Source organism: Artemia sp. Qi Xiang Cuo, chromosome 2, assembly GCF_049724085.1.
Source record: "Artemia sp. Qi Xiang Cuo chromosome 2, ASM4972408v1, whole genome shotgun sequence".
NCBI lineage: Eukaryota > Metazoa > Arthropoda > Branchiopoda > Anostraca > Artemiidae > Artemia > Artemia sp. Qi Xiang Cuo.
In genome coordinates, this window is record NC_142795.1 from 45,345,821 (window position 1) to 45,365,654 (window position 19,834).

General features: G+C 35.1%; 1 protein-coding gene across 1 annotated transcript in view; it reads right to left on the minus strand.

The window, feature by feature from the left end:
• Positions 1–19,834, minus strand: part of LOC148955278 (monocarboxylate transporter 2-like) — a gene marked incomplete at its 5' end in the record, with an annotated part of 242,982 nt that overhangs the window by 181,131 nt on the left and 42,017 nt on the right. The window contains one exon of the mRNA XM_089106887.1: positions 19,441–19,609. Coding sequence (XP_088963013.1) covers positions 19,441–19,609 — 169 coding nt within the window. The remainder of the gene's footprint in view (positions 1–19,440; positions 19,610–19,834) is intronic.

Here is a 19,834-nt window from a genome sequence, read left to right on the forward strand (position 1 = left end):
TACTTCTCCTTGTCAGCATTCAACACAACGATGATTTTATCATGTGCACATAATGTTGTTTGTATTAATGGATTCGACCTACGACCATGTCGTATAACCGTCTGTCTGTTTGAACTGGCCACTGGAGTCGCTTCACCCCTTCTTATCTTCTTAATGGGTAGGGGGAGCTCTGGAAAATCCTAAAAAAAAATTTTTTTTTTCATGAAAAAAATGATGAAAGAGAACCATCAGTCCTCATCAATAGTATGCACAAGAATAAGTTTTTAAAATTTAAATTAAAAGTTTCATTCTATTTTTCTGATATGATTTAGATTTAAAAAAAAAAGTTGAAAAAAAAATGTCAGAAAAAGACAAGTTAAAAAAAAACTGTCTGAAAAAAATTTTAAAAAAAACCGTCATAAAAAAAAACAAAAAAAAAGTTAAAAAAAAGTCTAAAAAAAAATTGGTCACTACAAACATTATGTTTCATGACATTCTAAAAGATGTAATAAAAAAGTTTAAAAAAAAAGTTAAAAAGAAGCTAAAAAAAAAGTTAAAAAAAAAGTTTTATAAAAAACTTAAAAAAAGTTTTAAAAAAAAGTTTAAAAAAAGTTAAAAAAAAAGTAAAAACAAAGTTTAAAAAAAGTAAAAAAAAAGTAAAAAAAAAGTTAAAAAAAAAAATGGTGGGGGGGGGGGTAGATGGAGGGGGTTGGAGGGAGGGGGTTTAGATGGAGGGAGGGGGTTGGAGGGATGGGGGTGGACGATTGTGGCACTTTGGGCCGGTGGGGAACGAATGTGGGGCCGGTGGGGAATGAATGTGGGGAACTTTGGTCCGGAATTAAAAATAGGTATGATTTAACTCATGTGCTAAGCTCGCAAGCCATTTAAATACAGTGTTTACATACTTTTTTTTCTTGTTTTGATATTGCTCTTTACCGACCTCTGGAGATCCAGGTTCAAAAAATATTTAACAATCTGTTAACTATAATAAGGTCTGTATAAATTTTAGTGGAATTAATTTCTTTACCCACTATGAATATAAAAGAATAACTTACTTCTTGCGTGTAGCTTTCGACAATATTCCTTTTATTTGAATGCATCATTATATCTCGAATGCCAATTCTGAACTGAGAAGATAACAAATTGTCAGAGTTTTTAGATCCGTATTAAAGGTCAAACATAAGTCAATCACATCTAACAATTAAAAGGTAGCAGACAGATAGGAAGTTAATATAGTATAAAGGAATCATCACGCTCTTTGAACAGAAACATCACGAATTTTCATGGTGGTTGAATTCCGGTCATTACACTGTAGTAATATCCTACCTGTCTCGTACCTTTAATTGTGCACAGTAATTTGCTACCATCCTCATACCTTAGATTGTACACAGTAATTTGCTACCATCCTCATACCTTAGATTGTACACAGTAATTTGCTACCATCCTCATACCTTAGATTGTACACAGTAATTTGCTACCATCCTCATACCTTAGATTGTACACAGTAATTTGCTACCATCCTCATACCTTAGATTGTACACAGTAATTTGCTACCATCCTCATACCTTATATTGTACACAGTAATTTGCTACCATCCTTATACCTTAGATTGTACACAGTAATTTGCTACCATCCTCATACCTTATATTATATCAATACTACTCATACAGTCCCAGACATGAAAATGTACTGGAAGAGCTCTAAAGATGTACAGGTCCCAGCTATATGTAAGAGCAGGACTAGAAACAGATTTTGCCAAATTCGACGATTTATCCATCTCAATAACAACCATGCAATACCCGAAGGGTGTAAGGACAAGCTATTCAAGATCCGACCGTTGATTGAAAAGCTGAACATACAGTTCTCAGGTGCTTGGAATGAGGGAGAGGCTCTCTCAATTGATGAGAGTATGATATTATTTAAGGGTAGATCCAGTATGAAGCAATATAACCCTATGAAACCCATAAAGCGAGGATATAAAGTCTGGTGCATTGCATGTATGTCTGGCTACATTTACAGATTTGAAATCTATCAAGGAAAGAAAGAAGAAGCATCCGTACAGGCGCAATTGGGATTGGGAGGGAGAGTAGTTGTCGAATTAACTGCTCCCCTCACGTTCAAACACCACATGGTGTATTTTGACAATTATTTCACTTCGATTGAATTATTGTACTACTTGAAAAAAAAGGTATTCGTGCGTGTTCGTAGTGCTAGCTACCGCTGGCACCACTTATTGAGGTGTAAGTACGGGTGTCGCCACTTATTGATGCAAAAATGGCGCAAAAAGGTTGCTATGCCACTTACTCGAAGGGGAGAACCCCTTTTCGGCCCAAATATTAGTGAGATTCCCGCTCTTACCCCAACAGTTCTGCAAATATCGGGTTTGGTACTACCCTATTTACAGTATACCCTGTCCCAGGGTATGGTAACGCGATCGGGTGGTCAAATGGCCACTTTCTAAAGCCAAATGTACCTGCCTTCGGTTACGGCTATAAAATCTCTACTCTCTTCTTGGAGGTAACAACCCACCCTTTCAATATACTAATGACAGTACCTCGTAGTTCTTTTCCTACCCTGCCTGGGTTACGGAAAATTGTACACAGTTTGTAGAAAATACCTTACTTGTATTCTTCCAAAAAGGGTCACAAATATCAATAGAAATATCCTTCCCCAATCGGGGTCAAAACGCAGACTAAAACATAATAATAATTTTTACAGCACTGTTTGTATGGGTGGACCTCCGCTTGGCCCAGCCAATCAGCTACCTCCCCATTCAAACCCAATTCACCCTCATAGATTTATTTTTCAATGACTCCCAAACTAGGAAGTATAAAAATAACTTGACTCAAAGCTTCCCTATTGCAAAACCACTATCGCTTAGTAACGGGAATTTAACCTGTCTTTTGAAATTATGCTATAAGCAAATGTAATTAAGAAAAAGAAAACAGGTCATTTATCTGAAACGAAAAGAAACTGGGGTGGAACCCCAACAGTGCGTGTGGGACAATAAGGAACACAAGAAAGCACTTCCCTGAGCTTATAGAGGACAAGAAGATGGAAAGAGGTGATTCAGATTGGCGAGTTTCTAAGTAAGAAATTGCTGCATTGAAGTGGAGAGACAATAAAAGCGTCTTTTTGGCATCCAATTGGCACTCAACTGAGATGATAACAATTACTAGGAAGAAAAAGGATGGAACCAAATTGACCTTATCTTGTCCAAAAATGGTCAGCGATTATAACAAATACATGGGAGGGGTCGATCGGGCTGACATGTTGCGTGGAATTTACGGATACAATCGAAAGTGCTATAAGTGGTGGCATAGATTGTTCTTTGGTCTTTTGGACATGACTATCACAAACACATATACTTATTATCTAGTAATGAAGCCAGAAGGGGAAAAAATCCCACTGATAGACTTTAGAAGAAGATTAGTCAGAGGCCTAATACAGTTATCATTGATGCCACCTATTGAAATAACAAGGGGACGCCCTCGTTACGGATCTCCTGTAGTGACTGATAAAAATCAGAACATGAATAGAAGGAAAGGAGCTTTCAGTGTACCGGATGATGTTTGTCTAGGGAATGTTGGAACACATTTACCAGTCTGGTCAGCTGAACGCTCCAGGTCTCGTTGTGAAATCTGCGCAAGTAAAAAGAAGGAATCTCGTCCAAACAGTTATTGTCGATGGGGTTTTTCTATGCTGCAACAAGGAAAAAAACTGCTTTCTTGAGTATCACACAAAGTAAAGTTAAAATGTTTGAATAAATATTAATTTTGGATGATAAGCTGTTGTAAAGCATCATTCTTTTAATACAATAATAATTTTCAGAAAATGTGTATTTGGTAGCTAATAGACTGATGGGATCTGGAGATCCCATTTCGCTGTGGAATGAATGGTAAGAAATGGGTGTTTGGAAAAATATCTAAAAATAATAAAAAAATAGTGTCAACAAGTTTCGAACTGAAAAAAAAAATATTTGTCATCAAGAAATAAATGCGGTCCTGAAAGGGTTAAAGTCTCAGCACGTGATTAATAGTCTTTTCTGCCTTAAGTATAAAAGCGATATGAGGCATTTGAGTCGCGTACAGACAAATTTCTTTAAGCTTTGCGCAAACACAAAATTTCTTATGATATTTTCGCTTTTCGCGAAGGCTTCACACTTACCAACCACGAAAAAGTTGACACTCGTGTTCTGCTCCATGCCGACCAGCAGGCCGAGTTTAACTATAACTTCATAGCCATCAGAACTGTGGATTCTGATGTAGTTGTGATTGCAACAGCTTTGTTCCAGTAGCTTCAGATTGAAAACCTGTTTGTCATCAATGGCCATGGAGCAAAGACGACAATACTGCCCATTCATGATGCTACTTATCGTTTAGGACCTTACAGGTCTCGCACCCTTCTCTTTTTGCATGCCTTCTCGGGATGCGATATGACTTCTTCCTTTGCTTTTCATGGAAAGCATGGTGTTTCGAAGACCTGGAATCCATTCTTCCGACTCTCGTTACTCAGAGTACATCAGGAGTCCCGCTCCTAGAATGTCACTTTACAGACCTCCAGCGATTCGTTGTCGTTCTTTACTAAAAATCAAGCGGCTTGTCAGAAGTGAACAGTCTGCGGAAGGAGCTTTTCACACAAAACACAGCCGGAATGGAAATACTGCCCCGAACAGCAGCTGCTCTTGGGCAGCATACCAAACGCACTTACTTGCAGGCCCAGATATGGGCATCATCGTATTGCCCAGAACTTTCCCCACTGGATCCAGGTTTATACGGCTGGGTGAAGCATGACAGAGGCTGGGAGCCTTTCTGGACTAATCTTCCTGAGGCAGCGACAATTTGCAAAGAAATACTCAAATGTGGCTGTAAAACAAAGGGAAAAATCAGGTGCAAATGTGCAAAAGCTTCCCTTAAATGTACAGATCTCTGTTAGTGCAAAAATTGTTATTATCAGTACAATCAATAGTGCACTTTTTGTAGTTTTAATTTTCAGAAGCCGATTTCGACCTGTATCCTGTCCGTGAGAACCTCATTAATTTCTTAGCAATCCTTATGATGGAACAAGTCAAAATCGGCCATTTCATTCCTACGCTCCATGTGATTGTTTAACTATTTTGATTACCTGAAGTTGTTTAGCATTTTACATTTTATCATCATTACAGTAAGCTTCTTACGTCCGAAGTTTCTTAAGTCCAGCTGTTTGAGTTGAATAAATGACTTTTTTTTTTACTGAGAGCTTATTGAGGAGATCTGAAATGGTAATTAATTACTTGCAGTCAAAAACGTATGATCTCCTTCGGAATGTTACAGGGAAGGTATGAATTCTTGATAGAGTATGGCATAGAAACCATGGTTATGAAACTGATAAATCCTGGACCAAGAATCTGATTACAAAAATAACCACATTTTTGGAATCGAGAGACTCAAATTAGTCAGAAAAGAGATCTTAAAATCTTTTTTAGTTTAAGATCTTAAACTCAGTCATCGCTCATTCTCAAAATTCGCGTTTATTTCTTCACGCGGAAAGACACAAATAAGAGCAGAAACGCGGAGACAAATTTGAATTTGCGACTTCGTCAATTCTTCAGATTTTCCGTAACATGTTCACCAGTTTCTATGCGATTATGATGAAAAATACAAAGCCAGAAAGCGGAAATTACTCAGAAGTGCATGGAGCGTAGTGATAAAATGATGATAACTCAGTAACCAGGAGTCGACAGAAAAAAGTAAGCAGATTGTTGGGATCAGGAGAGATTAATTAGTCAGAAACGACCTTCTGATCGGAAAAGTTTCCCACTCTGAAAGTAAGCTATTTTTCCCGCGCGGAAAACCGAAAACGGCGTGATAATCGCTTTGGAAAATGTGGTTCTGCCTTCAGCCAGATTCTTCCTATTTTTCTGCACATTTCTGCCAAATTTCATGGTTTTACATGCACAAATTTGACGCTTATGTACCTAACTATCACTACAAGCCACGTTTTAGGTCTGTTGCAGAATAAAAACTCCAGATTTTTGCAGGTGCTCCCAAAATCCTACTCAAACCATTCCAAGGGGTTCAAAATAAGGCCACAAAGAAGGGCTTAGCACAAATCATGCTCGGTCGTAATCTAAGAGAATAATAATGTGGTATCAACGGCTCTTCTACAATTATGTTAAACAGTTTCCCGCTTTACCTCCAGAGGAAGGTTATCCCTGAAAATCTGTCAATTGATTTCTATGAAATTCAGTTCAATACTAACAACTATAGAGCAAAAACTAAGGTGAAAGTGTTGAAGGGTGGCATATCAGGTCTTCAGCTTTATTGGATACAAGGAAAATGTCATAAGAAAAATGAGGTTTTAATTTTTTGTTTTCCTTTTCCTTATATGCTCCGTCTTCTTTTGCTTGTTTTGAAAACCTTATCATGAATATTGGAAAAAAAATGGTATTTTGATATATCTAATTCTCAGAATAGAATTTTTGCGGGAAAATGCTGAGAAATCGGTAATTTAATGCTTTAGACTTCGTTTTTGAATAATCACCATAACTTCAATTAACTTTTTTCCTAGCAATTTCTTATGGGACCAATAGATCCCCGCCACCCTTCTCAAGAAAAAGTATAATTCAAGATTTCATTTTAAATTCAATTCTCGTATTAAGAATTTTTACTTAGTAATAGGTGAAATAGAGAGTCAAAGCCCTTCATTGGAATTCATTGCCGATTTCCCCAGAAAAATCCTCTGAGTTTTCTTATTACATAAACAAAAAAAAATTCAAAAGGTTTTCCATTTCAAAGGCAATTTGTTTTAAGTCACGTTGTTAGTGTTTCCGTACAAGAAAGGTAAAGTGCGTTCTTTGTTTCTAAAACTTATTTCAGTTGAATTGTGTAGTTTTTTTTTAACTCCATTATCTTCAAAAATTATATGTATTGTCTGCACCTTCAATATGGGCATATCTTGATGCCCTAAATTACACGTTTACTGTTCACCAGACGACTCACTTAAGATTAATATAGACACATACAAGAAGAGGCCCAAACTTGGGTAATCAAAACCTTAAAAACAAAAATGAACTGAAAATTTAGGATGTAAAATGTAAAAAATTGCCATATAAGTTAGCAGAAATATGGCGGTCACTCATAACAGCAAGAGAAAGTATGAATTCCTACTACAAAATGATATATAAAAGGTCAATTCCAATGATATTGAAAATAGGTAGGGGTTGAGTCTAACGACATTGACGATAGCTAGAGGTATAATCCTGCAAAATCTCCGAAGTCAATTTCTCAGGCCACCTACGCTAGTGATACATGTACTCTACCACATCTGCTATGTGCAATACACACTGAATATAGCTGGACAAAAATACATCTTTTTCCCGTCGAAAAAGGACTATTAAAGTCGGAATAGCCTAATGAAAGTTTGAAGAAATAAAAAAAAAGTCATAAAGAAAAGTTGGAAGTTTCACTCTTTATGACAAAATTCAGAGCTCTTGAGTCAACAGTAGAAAGTCGATAACAGGAAAGTAAGTATGTATATCTAAATCTGGTCAAAACCCATGAGACCAGAATAAACCGCAATCTATTAAAGAAACCAAATTTGTCAAAATTACTTAAACCAAAATTTGAAAAGACAGAATTACTTGGAAAGAATAAAGAAAAAAAAAATTAAAATTACATGGAAAAAACTTGAAAAAGACCTAATTACTTGAAAAAAACTGAAAAATTGAAAACTTTAGGACAAAACAGAAAAAGACTAAAACACTTGAATAAAGTGGAAAAAAGACAAAATGAACATCAATTAAATAATTCTGAATAACTTCTACTACTAGTACTACTAGCAACTCACCGCAGCACCAAGCCGCCTAAGAGTAGGAGGGGCCCAGTAGATACTGGGATAACAAGTAACCTACTTAGAGAGAGGACTAGAATCCGTGTACGAACAAGATCATTGGCCTCCAAATCACAGAGCTAGAAATACTGAATTAACAAGATGACAGCCAATCAGATAAGGAAATTTCAACACTGGAACATTCTTATCAGGGACTTAGAAACACTGACGGGGACAAGATATCTCTTGACACATTTTCTCCATGAGACATGTTTATAAATTTGGAAGGTTTCATGGGATTTTAAAATGTATCTGTACACAGTTACCAAAATATAGGAAACGTCAGAGATTCATTGACATTTTATGGATTTGAAAGTAGAAACGAAAAAGATAAGGCATCTAAGAGGAATGCTAACTCTATTAAGAGATACATATTATTTTTCATTTGGGTGGTTCTTGACTGTGTTTTGTATAATACACAAGTTTCATTTGAACAGTGTTGTCAATATAAAATATGCTCTAACATTATAGTATACTAAGAAGTTGATACTAATAAAGAAATTCAGAACAATCCTTAGAAATCCTTATATAAAAACTGGCTGTTTTCTAAATCATACCCGGACCTATCCAAGATATAATTTGAGGCTTTTAACAAGGACATTAAATCTCGTCCAGGCTTTTACCAAGGACTTTAAATCTCGTCCAGGCTTTTACCAAGGACATTAAATCTTGTCTAGGCTTTTACCAAGGACATTAAATCTCGTCCAGGCTTTTATCAAGGACATTAAATCTCGTCCAGGCTTTTACCAAGGACATTAAATCTCGCCAGGCTTTTACCAAGGACATTAAATCTCGTCCAGACTTTTACCAAGGACATTAAATCTCGTCCAGACTTTTACCAAGGACATTAAATCTCGTCCAGACTTTTACCAAGGACATTAAATTTCGTCCAGGCTTTTACCAAGAACATTAAATCTCCTTACCAGACTTTTACCAAGGACATTAACTCTCGTCCAGACTTTTAACAAGGATATTAAATCTCGTCCAGACTTTTACCAAGGACATTAAATGTCTTCAAGGCTTTTACCAAGGAAATTAAATCTCGTCCAGGCTTTTACCAAGGACATTAAATCTCCTTCCCAGGGTTTTACCAAGGAAATTAAATCTCGTCAAGGCTTTTACCAAGGACATTAAATTTCGCCCAGTCTTTTACTAAGGACTTTAAATCTCGTCCAGATTTTTAACAAGGATATTAAATCTCGTCCTGTCTTTTAACAAGGACATTAAATCTCGTCCAGGCTTTTACCAAGGACATTAAATCTCGTCCAGGCTTTTACCAAGGACACTAAATCTCGTCCAGACTTTTACCAAGGACATTAAATCTCGTCTAGGCTTTAACAAAGGACATTAAATCTCCTTAACAGGATTTTAGCAAGGACATTAAATCTCGTTCAGGCTTTTAACAAGGACATTAAACCTCGTCCAGGCTTTTACCAAGGACATTAAATCGCGTCCACACTTTTACCAAGGACATTAAATTTTGTCCAGACTTTTACCAAGGACATTAAATCTCGTCCAGGCTTTTACCAAGGACATTAAATCTCGTCCAGGCTTTTACCAAGGACATTAAATCTCCTTCCCAGGGTTTTATTAAGGACATTAAATATTGTCCAGGCTTTTACCAAGGACATTAAATCTCGTCTAGACTTTTACCAAGGGCATTAAATCTCGTCCAGGCTTTTACCAAGGACATTAAATCTCCTTCCGAGGCTTTTACCAAGGACATTATAAATCTCGTCCAGGCTTTTCCAAGGACATTAAATCTCGTCCAGACTTTTACCAAGGACATTAAATCTCGTCCAGGCTTTCACCAAGGACATTAAATCTCGTCCAGGCTTTTGCCAAGGACATAAATTTGATTTCTTTTAATACTTGGGTACATTTTTGCATATTTTTTTAAATAAAGTTGGGTTAAAGTTGGGTTTTAATAAAGTTGGGTTAAATCCCGTCTAGACTTTTACCAAGGGCATTAAATCTCGTCCAAGCTTTTACCAAGGACATTAAATCTCCTTCCCAGGCTTTTACAAAGGACATTATAAATCTCGTCCAGGCTTTTCCAAGGACATTAAATCTCGTCCAGACTTTTACCAAGGACACTAAATCTTGTCCAGAATTTCACCAAGGACATTAAATCTCGTCTAGACTTTTACCAAGGGCATTAAATCTCGTCCAGGCTTTTACAAAGGACATTAAATCTCCTTCCGAGGCTTTTACCAAGGACATTATAAATCTCGTCCAGGCTTTTCCAAGGACATTAAATCTCGTCCAGACTTTTACCAAGGACATTAAATCTCGTCCAGGCTTTCACCAAGGACATTAAATCTCGTCCAGGCTTTTGCCAAGGACATAAATTTGATTTCTTTTAATATTTGGGTACATTTTTGCATATTTTTTTTAATAGAGCTGGGTTAAAGTTGGGTTTTAATAAAGTTGGGTTAAATCTCGTCTAGACTTTTACCAAGGACAGTAAATCTCGTCCAGACTTTTGCCAAGGACATTAATTTGATTTCTTTTAATAATCAGGTACATTTTTGCATATTTTCTTTTAAATAAAGTTGGGTTTTACCTTTCAGAAATATGAACATCCCAGTTTAAAATGCATCTGATTTAATTAATAACATTTTCTTAGCTAGGTTTCTTAACCTTTCGTAGATATATGTCTGATTTTATTAATGACATTTTCTTAGCTTGGTTTCTTAACCTTCCATAGGTGTATGTCTGGTTTTGTTAATAACATTTGATTTTCTAATAAAGTTGGGTTTTAATTTTCAGAAATAAGAAAATCCATGAATAAAATACATCTGATTTTATTAATAATATTTGATTTCCTTTTAATAATTGGGTATATTTTTCTAATAAAGTTGGGTTTTAGTTCTCAGAAATATGAACATCCCAGTTTAAAATACATCTGATTTTATTAGCAACATTTTTTTAGCTAGGTTTCTTAACCTTTCGTAGATGTGTGCTGTATGAAACTCGTGATTTGGGATGTTTGTTTGCTATTTTAGACTTTTCTGAGCTAGTTATCCTAACCCATCGTAGGTGCATGTCTGGTTTTATTAATAATATTTGATTTTCTAATATAGTTGGGTTTTAATTTTCAGAAATAAGAACATCCTTGTTTAAAATAAATCTGATTTTATTAATGATATTTGATTTCCTTTTAATAATTGGGTACATTTTTGCATATTTGTCTAATAAAGTTTGGGTTTTAGTCTTCAGAAATATGAACATTCCAGTTTAAAATACATCTGATTTTATCAATAACATTTTCTTAGCTAGGTTTCTTAACCTTTCGTAGATGTGTGTTGCATGAAACTCATGAATTGTGATGTATATTTTGCTATTTTGGACTTTTCTGAGCTAGGTTTCCTAACCTTTCGTAGGTGTATGTCTGGTTTTATTAATAATATTTGATTTTCTAATAAAGTTGGGTTTTAATTTTCAGAAATAAGAACACCCATATTTTTAAAAATATACAAAAATGTACCCAATTATTAAAGAGAAATTAAATATTTTTAATAAAATCAGATGTATTTCAAACATAGATGTTCTTATTTATGAAAATTAAAACCCAACTTCATTAGAAAATCAAATATTATTAATAAAACCAGACATACACCTACAAAAGGTTAGGAAATCTATCTCAGAAAAGTCCAAAATAGCAAACTAAACATCCCAAATCATGAGTTTCATGCAACAAACATCTATGAAAGGTTAAGAAACCTAGCTCAGAAAATGTTATTAATAAAATCAGATGTATTTAAACTAGGATGTTCATCTTTCTGAAAACTAAACCCAACTTTATTTTTTAAAATATGCAAAAATGTACCCAATTATTCAAAGGAAATCAAATATTATTAATAAAACCTGAGATACACGTACGAAAGGTTAAGAAACCTAGCTAAGAAAATGTTATTAATAAAATCAGATGTATTTTAAACTGTGATGTTCATGTTTCTGAAAACTAAAACCCAACTTTATTTTAAAAAATATACAAAAATGTATCCAATTATTAAAATAAATCAAATATTATTAATAAAATCAGATATATTTTAAACAAGGATGTTCTTATTTCTGAAAATTAAAACCCAACTTGATTATAAAATCAAATATTATTAATAAAACCAGGCATGCAATTGCGAAAGGTTTGGAAATCTAGCTCAGAAAAGTCCAAAATAGCAAACTAGACATCACAAATCATGAGTTTCATGCAACACACATCTACGAAAGGTTAAAAAACCTAACTAAGAAAATGTTATTAATAAAATCAGATGTATTTTAAACTGGGATGTTGATATTTCTGAAAACTAAAACCCAACTTTATTTAAAAAAAACATGCAAAAATGTACCTAATTATTAACGGTAAACAAATATTATTAATAAAATCGGATAAATTTTAAACAGGGGTGTTCTTGTTTCTCAAAATTAAAACCCAACTTGGTTGGAAAATCCTATATAATTAATAAAATCAGATATAGACCTACGAAAGGTTAGGAAACCTAGCTCAGAAAAGTCCAAAATAGCAAACTATACATCACAAATCACGAGTTTCATGCAACACACATCTACGAATAGTTGAGAAACCTAGCTAAGAAAATGTTATTAATAAAATCAGATGTATTTTAAACTGGGATGTTCTTATTTCTGAAAACTAAAACCCAGCTTTATTAAAAAAAAATGCAAAAATGTACCCAATTATTAAAAGGAAATCAAATATCATTAATAAAATTAGATTTATTTTAAACAAGGATGTTCTTATTTCTGAAAATTAAAACCCAACTATATTAAAAAATCAAATATTATTAATAAAACCAGACATACACCTACGAAAGGTTAGGAAATCTAGCTCAGAAAAGTTTAAAATAGCAAACTATACATCCCAAATCAAGAGTTTCATGCAACACACATCTACGAAAGGTTAAGAAACCTAGCTACGAAAATTTTATTAATGAAATCAGATGTATTTTAAACTGGGATGTTCATATTTCTGAAAACTAAAACCCAGCTTTAATAAAAAAATATGCAAAAATATACCCAATTATTAAAAGGAAATCATATATTATTAATAAAATCAGATGTATTTTAAACAAGAATGTTTTTATTTCTGAAAATTAAAACCCAACTTTATTAAAAAATCAAATATTATTAATAAAACCAGACAAACACCTTCGAAAGGTTAAGAAACCAAGCTAAGAAAATGTCATTAATAAAATCAGACATACATCTACGAAAGGTTAAGAAACCTAGCTAAGAAAAGGATATTAATAAAATCAGATGTATTTTAAACTGGGATGTTCATATTTATGAAAACTAAAACCCAACCTTATTTTAAAAAAATATTGAAAAATGTACCCAATTATTAAAAGAAATCAAATTAATGTCCTTGGTAAAAGCCTGGACGAGATTTAATGTCCTTGGAAAAAGCCTGGACGATATTTAATGTCCTTGGTAAAAGCCTGGACGAGATATAATATCATTGGTAAAAGCCTGGACCAGATTTAATGTCCTTGGTAAAAGCCTGGGAAGGATATTTAATCTCCTTGGTAAAAGCCTGGACGAGATATAATATCCTTGGTAGAAGCCCGAGAAGGAGATTTAATGTCCTTGGTAAAAGCCTGGACGAGATTTAATGTCCTTGGTAAAAGCCTGGACGAGACTTAATGTCCTTTGTAAAAACCTGAACGAGATTTAATGTCCTTGGTAAAAGTCTGGGAAGGAGATTTAATATCTGGTAAAAGCCTGGACGAGATTTAATGTCCTTGGTAAACGTCTGGACGAGTTATAATGTCCTTTGTAAAAGTCTGGACGAAATTTAATGTCCTTGGTAAAAGTCTGGACGAGATTTAATGTCCGTGGTAAAAGTCGGATGAGATTTAACGTCCTTGGTAAAAGCCTGGACGAGATTTAATGTCCTTGGTAAAAGCCTGAACGAGATTTAATGTCCTTGGTAAAAGCCTCAACTTATATCTTGGATAAGTCCGGGTATGATTTGGAAAACAGCCAGAAGTTTTTATCTAAGGATTTCTAAGGATTGTTTTGAATTTCTTTATTAGTATCAACATTTTAGTATATTATAATGTTAGAGCATATTTTATATTAACAGCACTGTTCAAATGGTACTTGTGCATTATACAGAACACATTTGAGAACCACCCAAATAAAAAATAATATGTATCTCTTAATAGAGTTAGCATTCCCTGAAATGCCTTACCTTTTTCGTTTCTAGTCTCAAATCCCTAAAATGTCAATTAACCTCTGACCTTTCCTATATTCTGGTAACTGTGTACAGATACATTTTAAAATCCCATGAAACCTTCCAAATTTATAAACATGTCTCATGGAGAAAATGTGTCAAGAGATATCTTGTCCCCGTCAGTGTTTCTAAGTCCCTGATAAGAATGTTCCAGTGTTGAAATTTCCTTATCTGATTGGCTGTCATCTTGTTATCCCAGTATTTCTAGCTCTGTGATTTGGAGGTCAATGATCTTGTTCGTACACGGATTCTAGTCCTCTCTCTAAGTAGGTCGCTTGTTATCCCAGGATCTACTGGGCCCCTCCTACTCTTGAGGTCAAGACAGCTACGCACGATCCTCCTCCATTCTAATCTATTCAAAGCCTCCCTCTTTACACCCTACATGGAAGTTCCTTTTTCCCTTAAATCTATCTTTACGACATCCTTCCTAGACGGTTGGCTGAAAAGGACAATCTTTGACAATCTGTCATTCTTCATCCACATAACGTGCCTTAGCCATATCAACCTTTTTCTCATTAAAGCCCTAGAAAGCGGGATTGAACCAAACTTTTTATATACACCCTAGTCTTTGGAATACAGTTAGTCAGCCGGGTACTCAAAACAATCCGTGGGCAATTTCTCTGGAAAAAAAATCTAGAAAATCTTCCTCTGTTTTTTTTCGGAGCACCCACTTTTCAGAACCATATTTGACCACTGTAATCCCTGTATATTCCGTTATTCTAAACTTGAACAAAGCTTGAAAAACATGAAATTTCATGAATAATAACTGGAAAAGGGTGAAATTACTTGAAAAAAAATGAAAAAACAAAATTAGTTGGGTGAAAATTTTAAAATAGACCGAACTTCTTGAAAAATAAAACAAAAAGATGATGTTACTTGAACAAAATTTGAAAAGCTCAAAATTATGTCACCAATTATTGAGAAAATACCAAATTACTAGGACAAAAATTTAACAAGACGCAAATACTTGAGCAAAAATGAAGAAAAATGAAGTTTCTTGAAAAAAAATTCAAATAACATCAACAAACGTTTAAAAAATACCAAATTCCTTGAGCAGAAATTTTAAAAAGAAGAAATTACATGAACAAAACTTGATAAACCTGAGAACCAAGTGATTAAACAAAACTAAAATGGTGAAAACTTTAGGGCCAAATAGAGAACAAAAGAAGAATTTAACTGAAGAATAATTTTAAAGAAACATAGTTACTGGAACAAAAATCTGAAAAACTGAAAATTATTTAGAAAAATAAATAAAATCAGGACAAAGTGGGTGCCATCTCTGACCTTGTCTAAGTTTTTGTCTAGGCCTTTCTTGAAATTTTCTTCAAGTTATTTTGTCTTTTCAATCTTCTTTTCAGTTTTTTCGCCAACTTTGTTTCTTTTCATGGATTGCAGTCTTTTGATTCTATTTTTTGAGTCTTTTGACTAGATTAGGAGGTGCTACTTACTTTTCCGTTGTCGAATGTTTTATACTGAATCAAGAGCCTTAAATTTTATCATAAGAAGTGACCTTTCTGACTTTTTTGTAATTTCCCTTCGGACTTCTCTTTGGCCATTCCACCTTTCACAGTCTTTTTCCAATATTCTTGGTCTCCTCAAGCCATTTTTAGTTCCACCTTACTTCCGCTTCTATCTTCTAGCTTCCTTTATTGCCTTCTGAGTGTCTCTAGTCGTCCCTTGTTTGTTTAGCTATTTCCTATTTCAGGGCCTTAAAAACACACTTGAGCTCGCTTCAACAACAGGGTTAGGTCTTACATTGTCATGAAGAAGGACAATTTCCTTTGTCAGAATGCCAAGTATTTTTTTTTTTTTTCTATCGCTCTGCAGAGCTTCTGAGGGTTAGGCCAGTGTTTCCACTTCTCCCGATTTTTTGGGAGATCTACCGAATTTCTAATCAATCTCCCGACAAAAAAAGAAGATACCGAATCTCCCGAAAATCTTTAGAAAACTGAATCCCCGGAACATTTTACTTTGTGGTCATTCTTTTTTTTTTACCTGGCTGTTGCCTGTGGTCTTTTAGGGATTTTACTAACGTCCCGGGCAATTGAAGCACCGCGATTTGAATTCATTGGCATACGTATAAACATTGCCCATTATCCAGTCTACAATCGTTACATTGATTTTATGTTTTTGATAATTTAAACACCGTCAATGTTTGTAGTTAACTAATTATTTTCAATTCATAAACTAACCATAGGTGTTGGCTCGCACCAAGAAGACGGGAACTAGCACTATGTGGGTTCAGCTGATTCAGTAGGTTCAAAACGATCCAAAGTTACTACAAATTTAAAGAAATATGACAAAAATTAGACTTTGTCTGCAGTTGCTCTGTAGAACTGAAGGGGTTTGCTTCAAATGATCCAATACAAGAAACAGAGACGAAAATTGCAGCATTTTGAAAACAATTTACCGTTTTTGCTAGTTGACAAGTTAGTCCCATTCCTGAAAAATATGCCGCATAAGAATCTTACTGATAAAGTAAGATTGGGTAAGCAGAAAGTGACGAATATAGTCTGCCAGGGCCTGTCAGTGTATTATAAAACATAAAATTGCGAAGAAAGGATGAAAAAGAGTGCAATTAGTGGTCGAGAAGTGCCATTGACAAAGAATGGCGGTAACTTTCTAATAGTGTCAATGATGATGAAACAGTGACTCTGACAACCGTGGATTACTGGAAATCGGCTTTGAGTGCGAGGGACCATCGTTGAAACCAAACATAGCAAAGTTTGTACAATACTTATTCTCCTTGCCATTTTTGAACGTAACTTCAGAAAGACTGTTCAGCTTACTCAAGAAGTAAAGACAGACGGAAGGAATCATTTCGTAACAGTAACTTTGGCTTCCACAATTCAGACGAAACTGGAAATGAAACAAGACGGAGTTACAGCAGACACACTGACGGTAGACCAGCCCCTCAGAAAGAGGCTAAAAGGAGTGGTAGCGTATGCCAGCACAGCTGAGTTAGTGCATGATCAGAGAAGGCTGCTCACATAAAAAGCCATGCGATAGACACATATTATGAATGTAATGCGGTATATGTATCTGAAAGTTTTGCAATTTTTACACTTTTTTTTTCAGTTATATCAATACTAATGAGCAATGACTTTGCGTTTTCTCTTTATCATTTGTGAATACCTCTGGGGATGGTGGTAAAAAAAATATCCACTTAACTCAGACACAATGGTCAAAGGACAGGTGTCCGTAATTCGCCCAGATTTTCTGTCCCCGTCCTGAACTTAGTGGCCTGTCGTCTGGAATCTGAAAGGGCGACAAAAAATAGGGTTCGATGAAGAAAAATGTCTTAATTAAACAGCTTTAGAGTCTGAATGAGATGTAACTGCGCTTAGTTTCAAAATTAAATACATTTCAAGTTTTTAGCTGCTTCCTTTCGTCATGTTTGACAATGTTGATCGACGAATTTTCTTTCCGGAATTGCAGCTGGCTCCAGTAAATCTGCACTCCAAACATTTAGAATGTGGTACTTTATACTCAAATCGCTCGAACACCTTCAAAAACTCAATACAAAATACAAAAAACTTAAAATTCTACCAAATCCCGAGATCCATCTCCCGATTTTCTCCCGAATCCTGAGAGCCATATCCCGATTTTCTCCCGAAAATTGTCAAGATTTTACAGATTTTTTCAAAAGATAAGTGGAAACACTGGGTTAGGCAGTATGCTTCTGCATTGATAGTGGTTCCTCCATTGCATGAAGTTGACCAAAAAAATATCATGCCTATTCCAAAGCACCGACGCCATGGTTTTCCGCTGGGAGAGAGGATGTTGAGGTGGCAATGCCAATGATCCCAGCCACTGAGGGATCATTGCCACCTCAGTGGCAACCGTTAAAAAGATGACGACGACGTAAAAACAGCAGTGAACTCTGGGTTATTGGAGCTGCCGGCAAGTTCTTATAAAGACTTTACTTAAAAATTATTCAGAGGTATGATGAGTGTTTAAAAAAACTTGGTAACTGTGTCGAAAAATAGAGTAAAGTATGCATTTTTAAATGTTCTTTGGACTATTTTGAATAAAATGGCTATCGCACAATTCGATCCGGCGCGTTTGGGGAAAAGAAAGCTCCGGGAGGGAGAGGGGGGGCTAGTTGTCCTCCATTACTTTTAACTCTTAAAATGGAACTAGAAATTTTGATTTCCAATCAAATGAGCCTCCTCTAAAGTTTATACGACCACCCCTTCCATAAAAATCTAACATGCACCCGGTGCATAACTTAAAACGCTTCCCCCAGGCTTTGGGGGTTTGTTTCAACCCCGAAGGCCTTGTTATAGGATCTTTAGACTATTTTGAACAAAATGGCTATCTCAAAATTTCTATCGAATTGCGTTTGGGGAAAAAAGAAGTAAGGGGGTTAGTTGCCCTCCGATCACTTAAAACGGCACTAGGAGTTCTTATTTCCAACTTAATGAGCCCTCTCCAAAGTTACACGACCACCCTTTCCACAAAAACCTTAAATGTTAACAATGGTCAACTAATATGACTTTTAGCCCTTGCCCTGAGGGCCGTGGGGGGGGGATCCAAAAAGAAATAATTTCTGGACCTTTTAAATATGCTGAAAATAATAGTTTTCTGAAAATTTTGATTGGATCTCTCTGGGGAAATGATTGGCGTGGGAGAGGAGGGGGATGGTTCCTCTCTAATCCCTTTCGACTACTAAAAAGGGCACTAGAACTTTCAATTTCCAATCAAAAGAGCGTATTTCGAAGTTTCTATGACAATCGCTTCTATAGTAAGTGTCCTGATCTAAAAAATATATAAAAAAAGTGATACATTGTGACAACATCGTTCTTAACTTAGGCAGCGCTATTGCGAGGCTTATGATTAGGTCATGAGAAGCACACAAAATAGGAATCAGAACAAGACAATACATTAAAAAGACGTAAGAAATTAAACTGACCGGCGCAACAGAAAGCGGAGCAACGGGAAGGCCGCGTGCCATGCATGTTGGCCTTATTCCGGTGGAATTGTGCTTCACATAACAGAAAAAGTGCCACTCGAAAATTTACATCGGTTGGTGGAAAGTGGATAATCCCTCGGAAAAATATGCCCTAGACACCCTAAACAGGTGCACGTGATTCCAAAAGGATTGAAAGTAATAGCTAACTTCTTGGAAAAATAAAAAACAACTTCATTTTCCCTATTTTTCCCTTTTTGTGGCAAAATCATGACCCTATTTCTAAGAGGATTTGGTTAGATGTTAAATACGGTGCTCTATTGGCCCTGCTGAACCACTAAACATCTATATTATGTAAAAAATTTTTTTTTTTTGCTAAAAGGAACCCCATTATCTGCATTTCTATAGGACTATAGTAGCTTACCTTAGAAATATCTGATGTAGTTCAGTGGCAAATGAAGAAAATAAACATGATAGCGCCATTATGAGACCACCAATGATAGACATAAGTCTTGTAGATTTCCGTCGACAAACGGCCACAACTAAGGGCGAAAGAAGGTAGCTTGTGGATAAACAAACGACACAAATCCAAACTAAAATTAGGAAAAATCCATTTAACCTATGACTGTTAAAATTCTTAGCATAAAATTGATAATATCTCTATTTAGTAGCTTTTCTAACGTGAAATGTATATATATAAAAAAAAACTTATCAGAAATTGTCGTTGTGATAAAAAAGTTTACATTTACATTAAAAGTTTACACCAACCCCATTCCCATTGAAGATCCTGACTAATTAAGTATTTTTTCAGAATTATA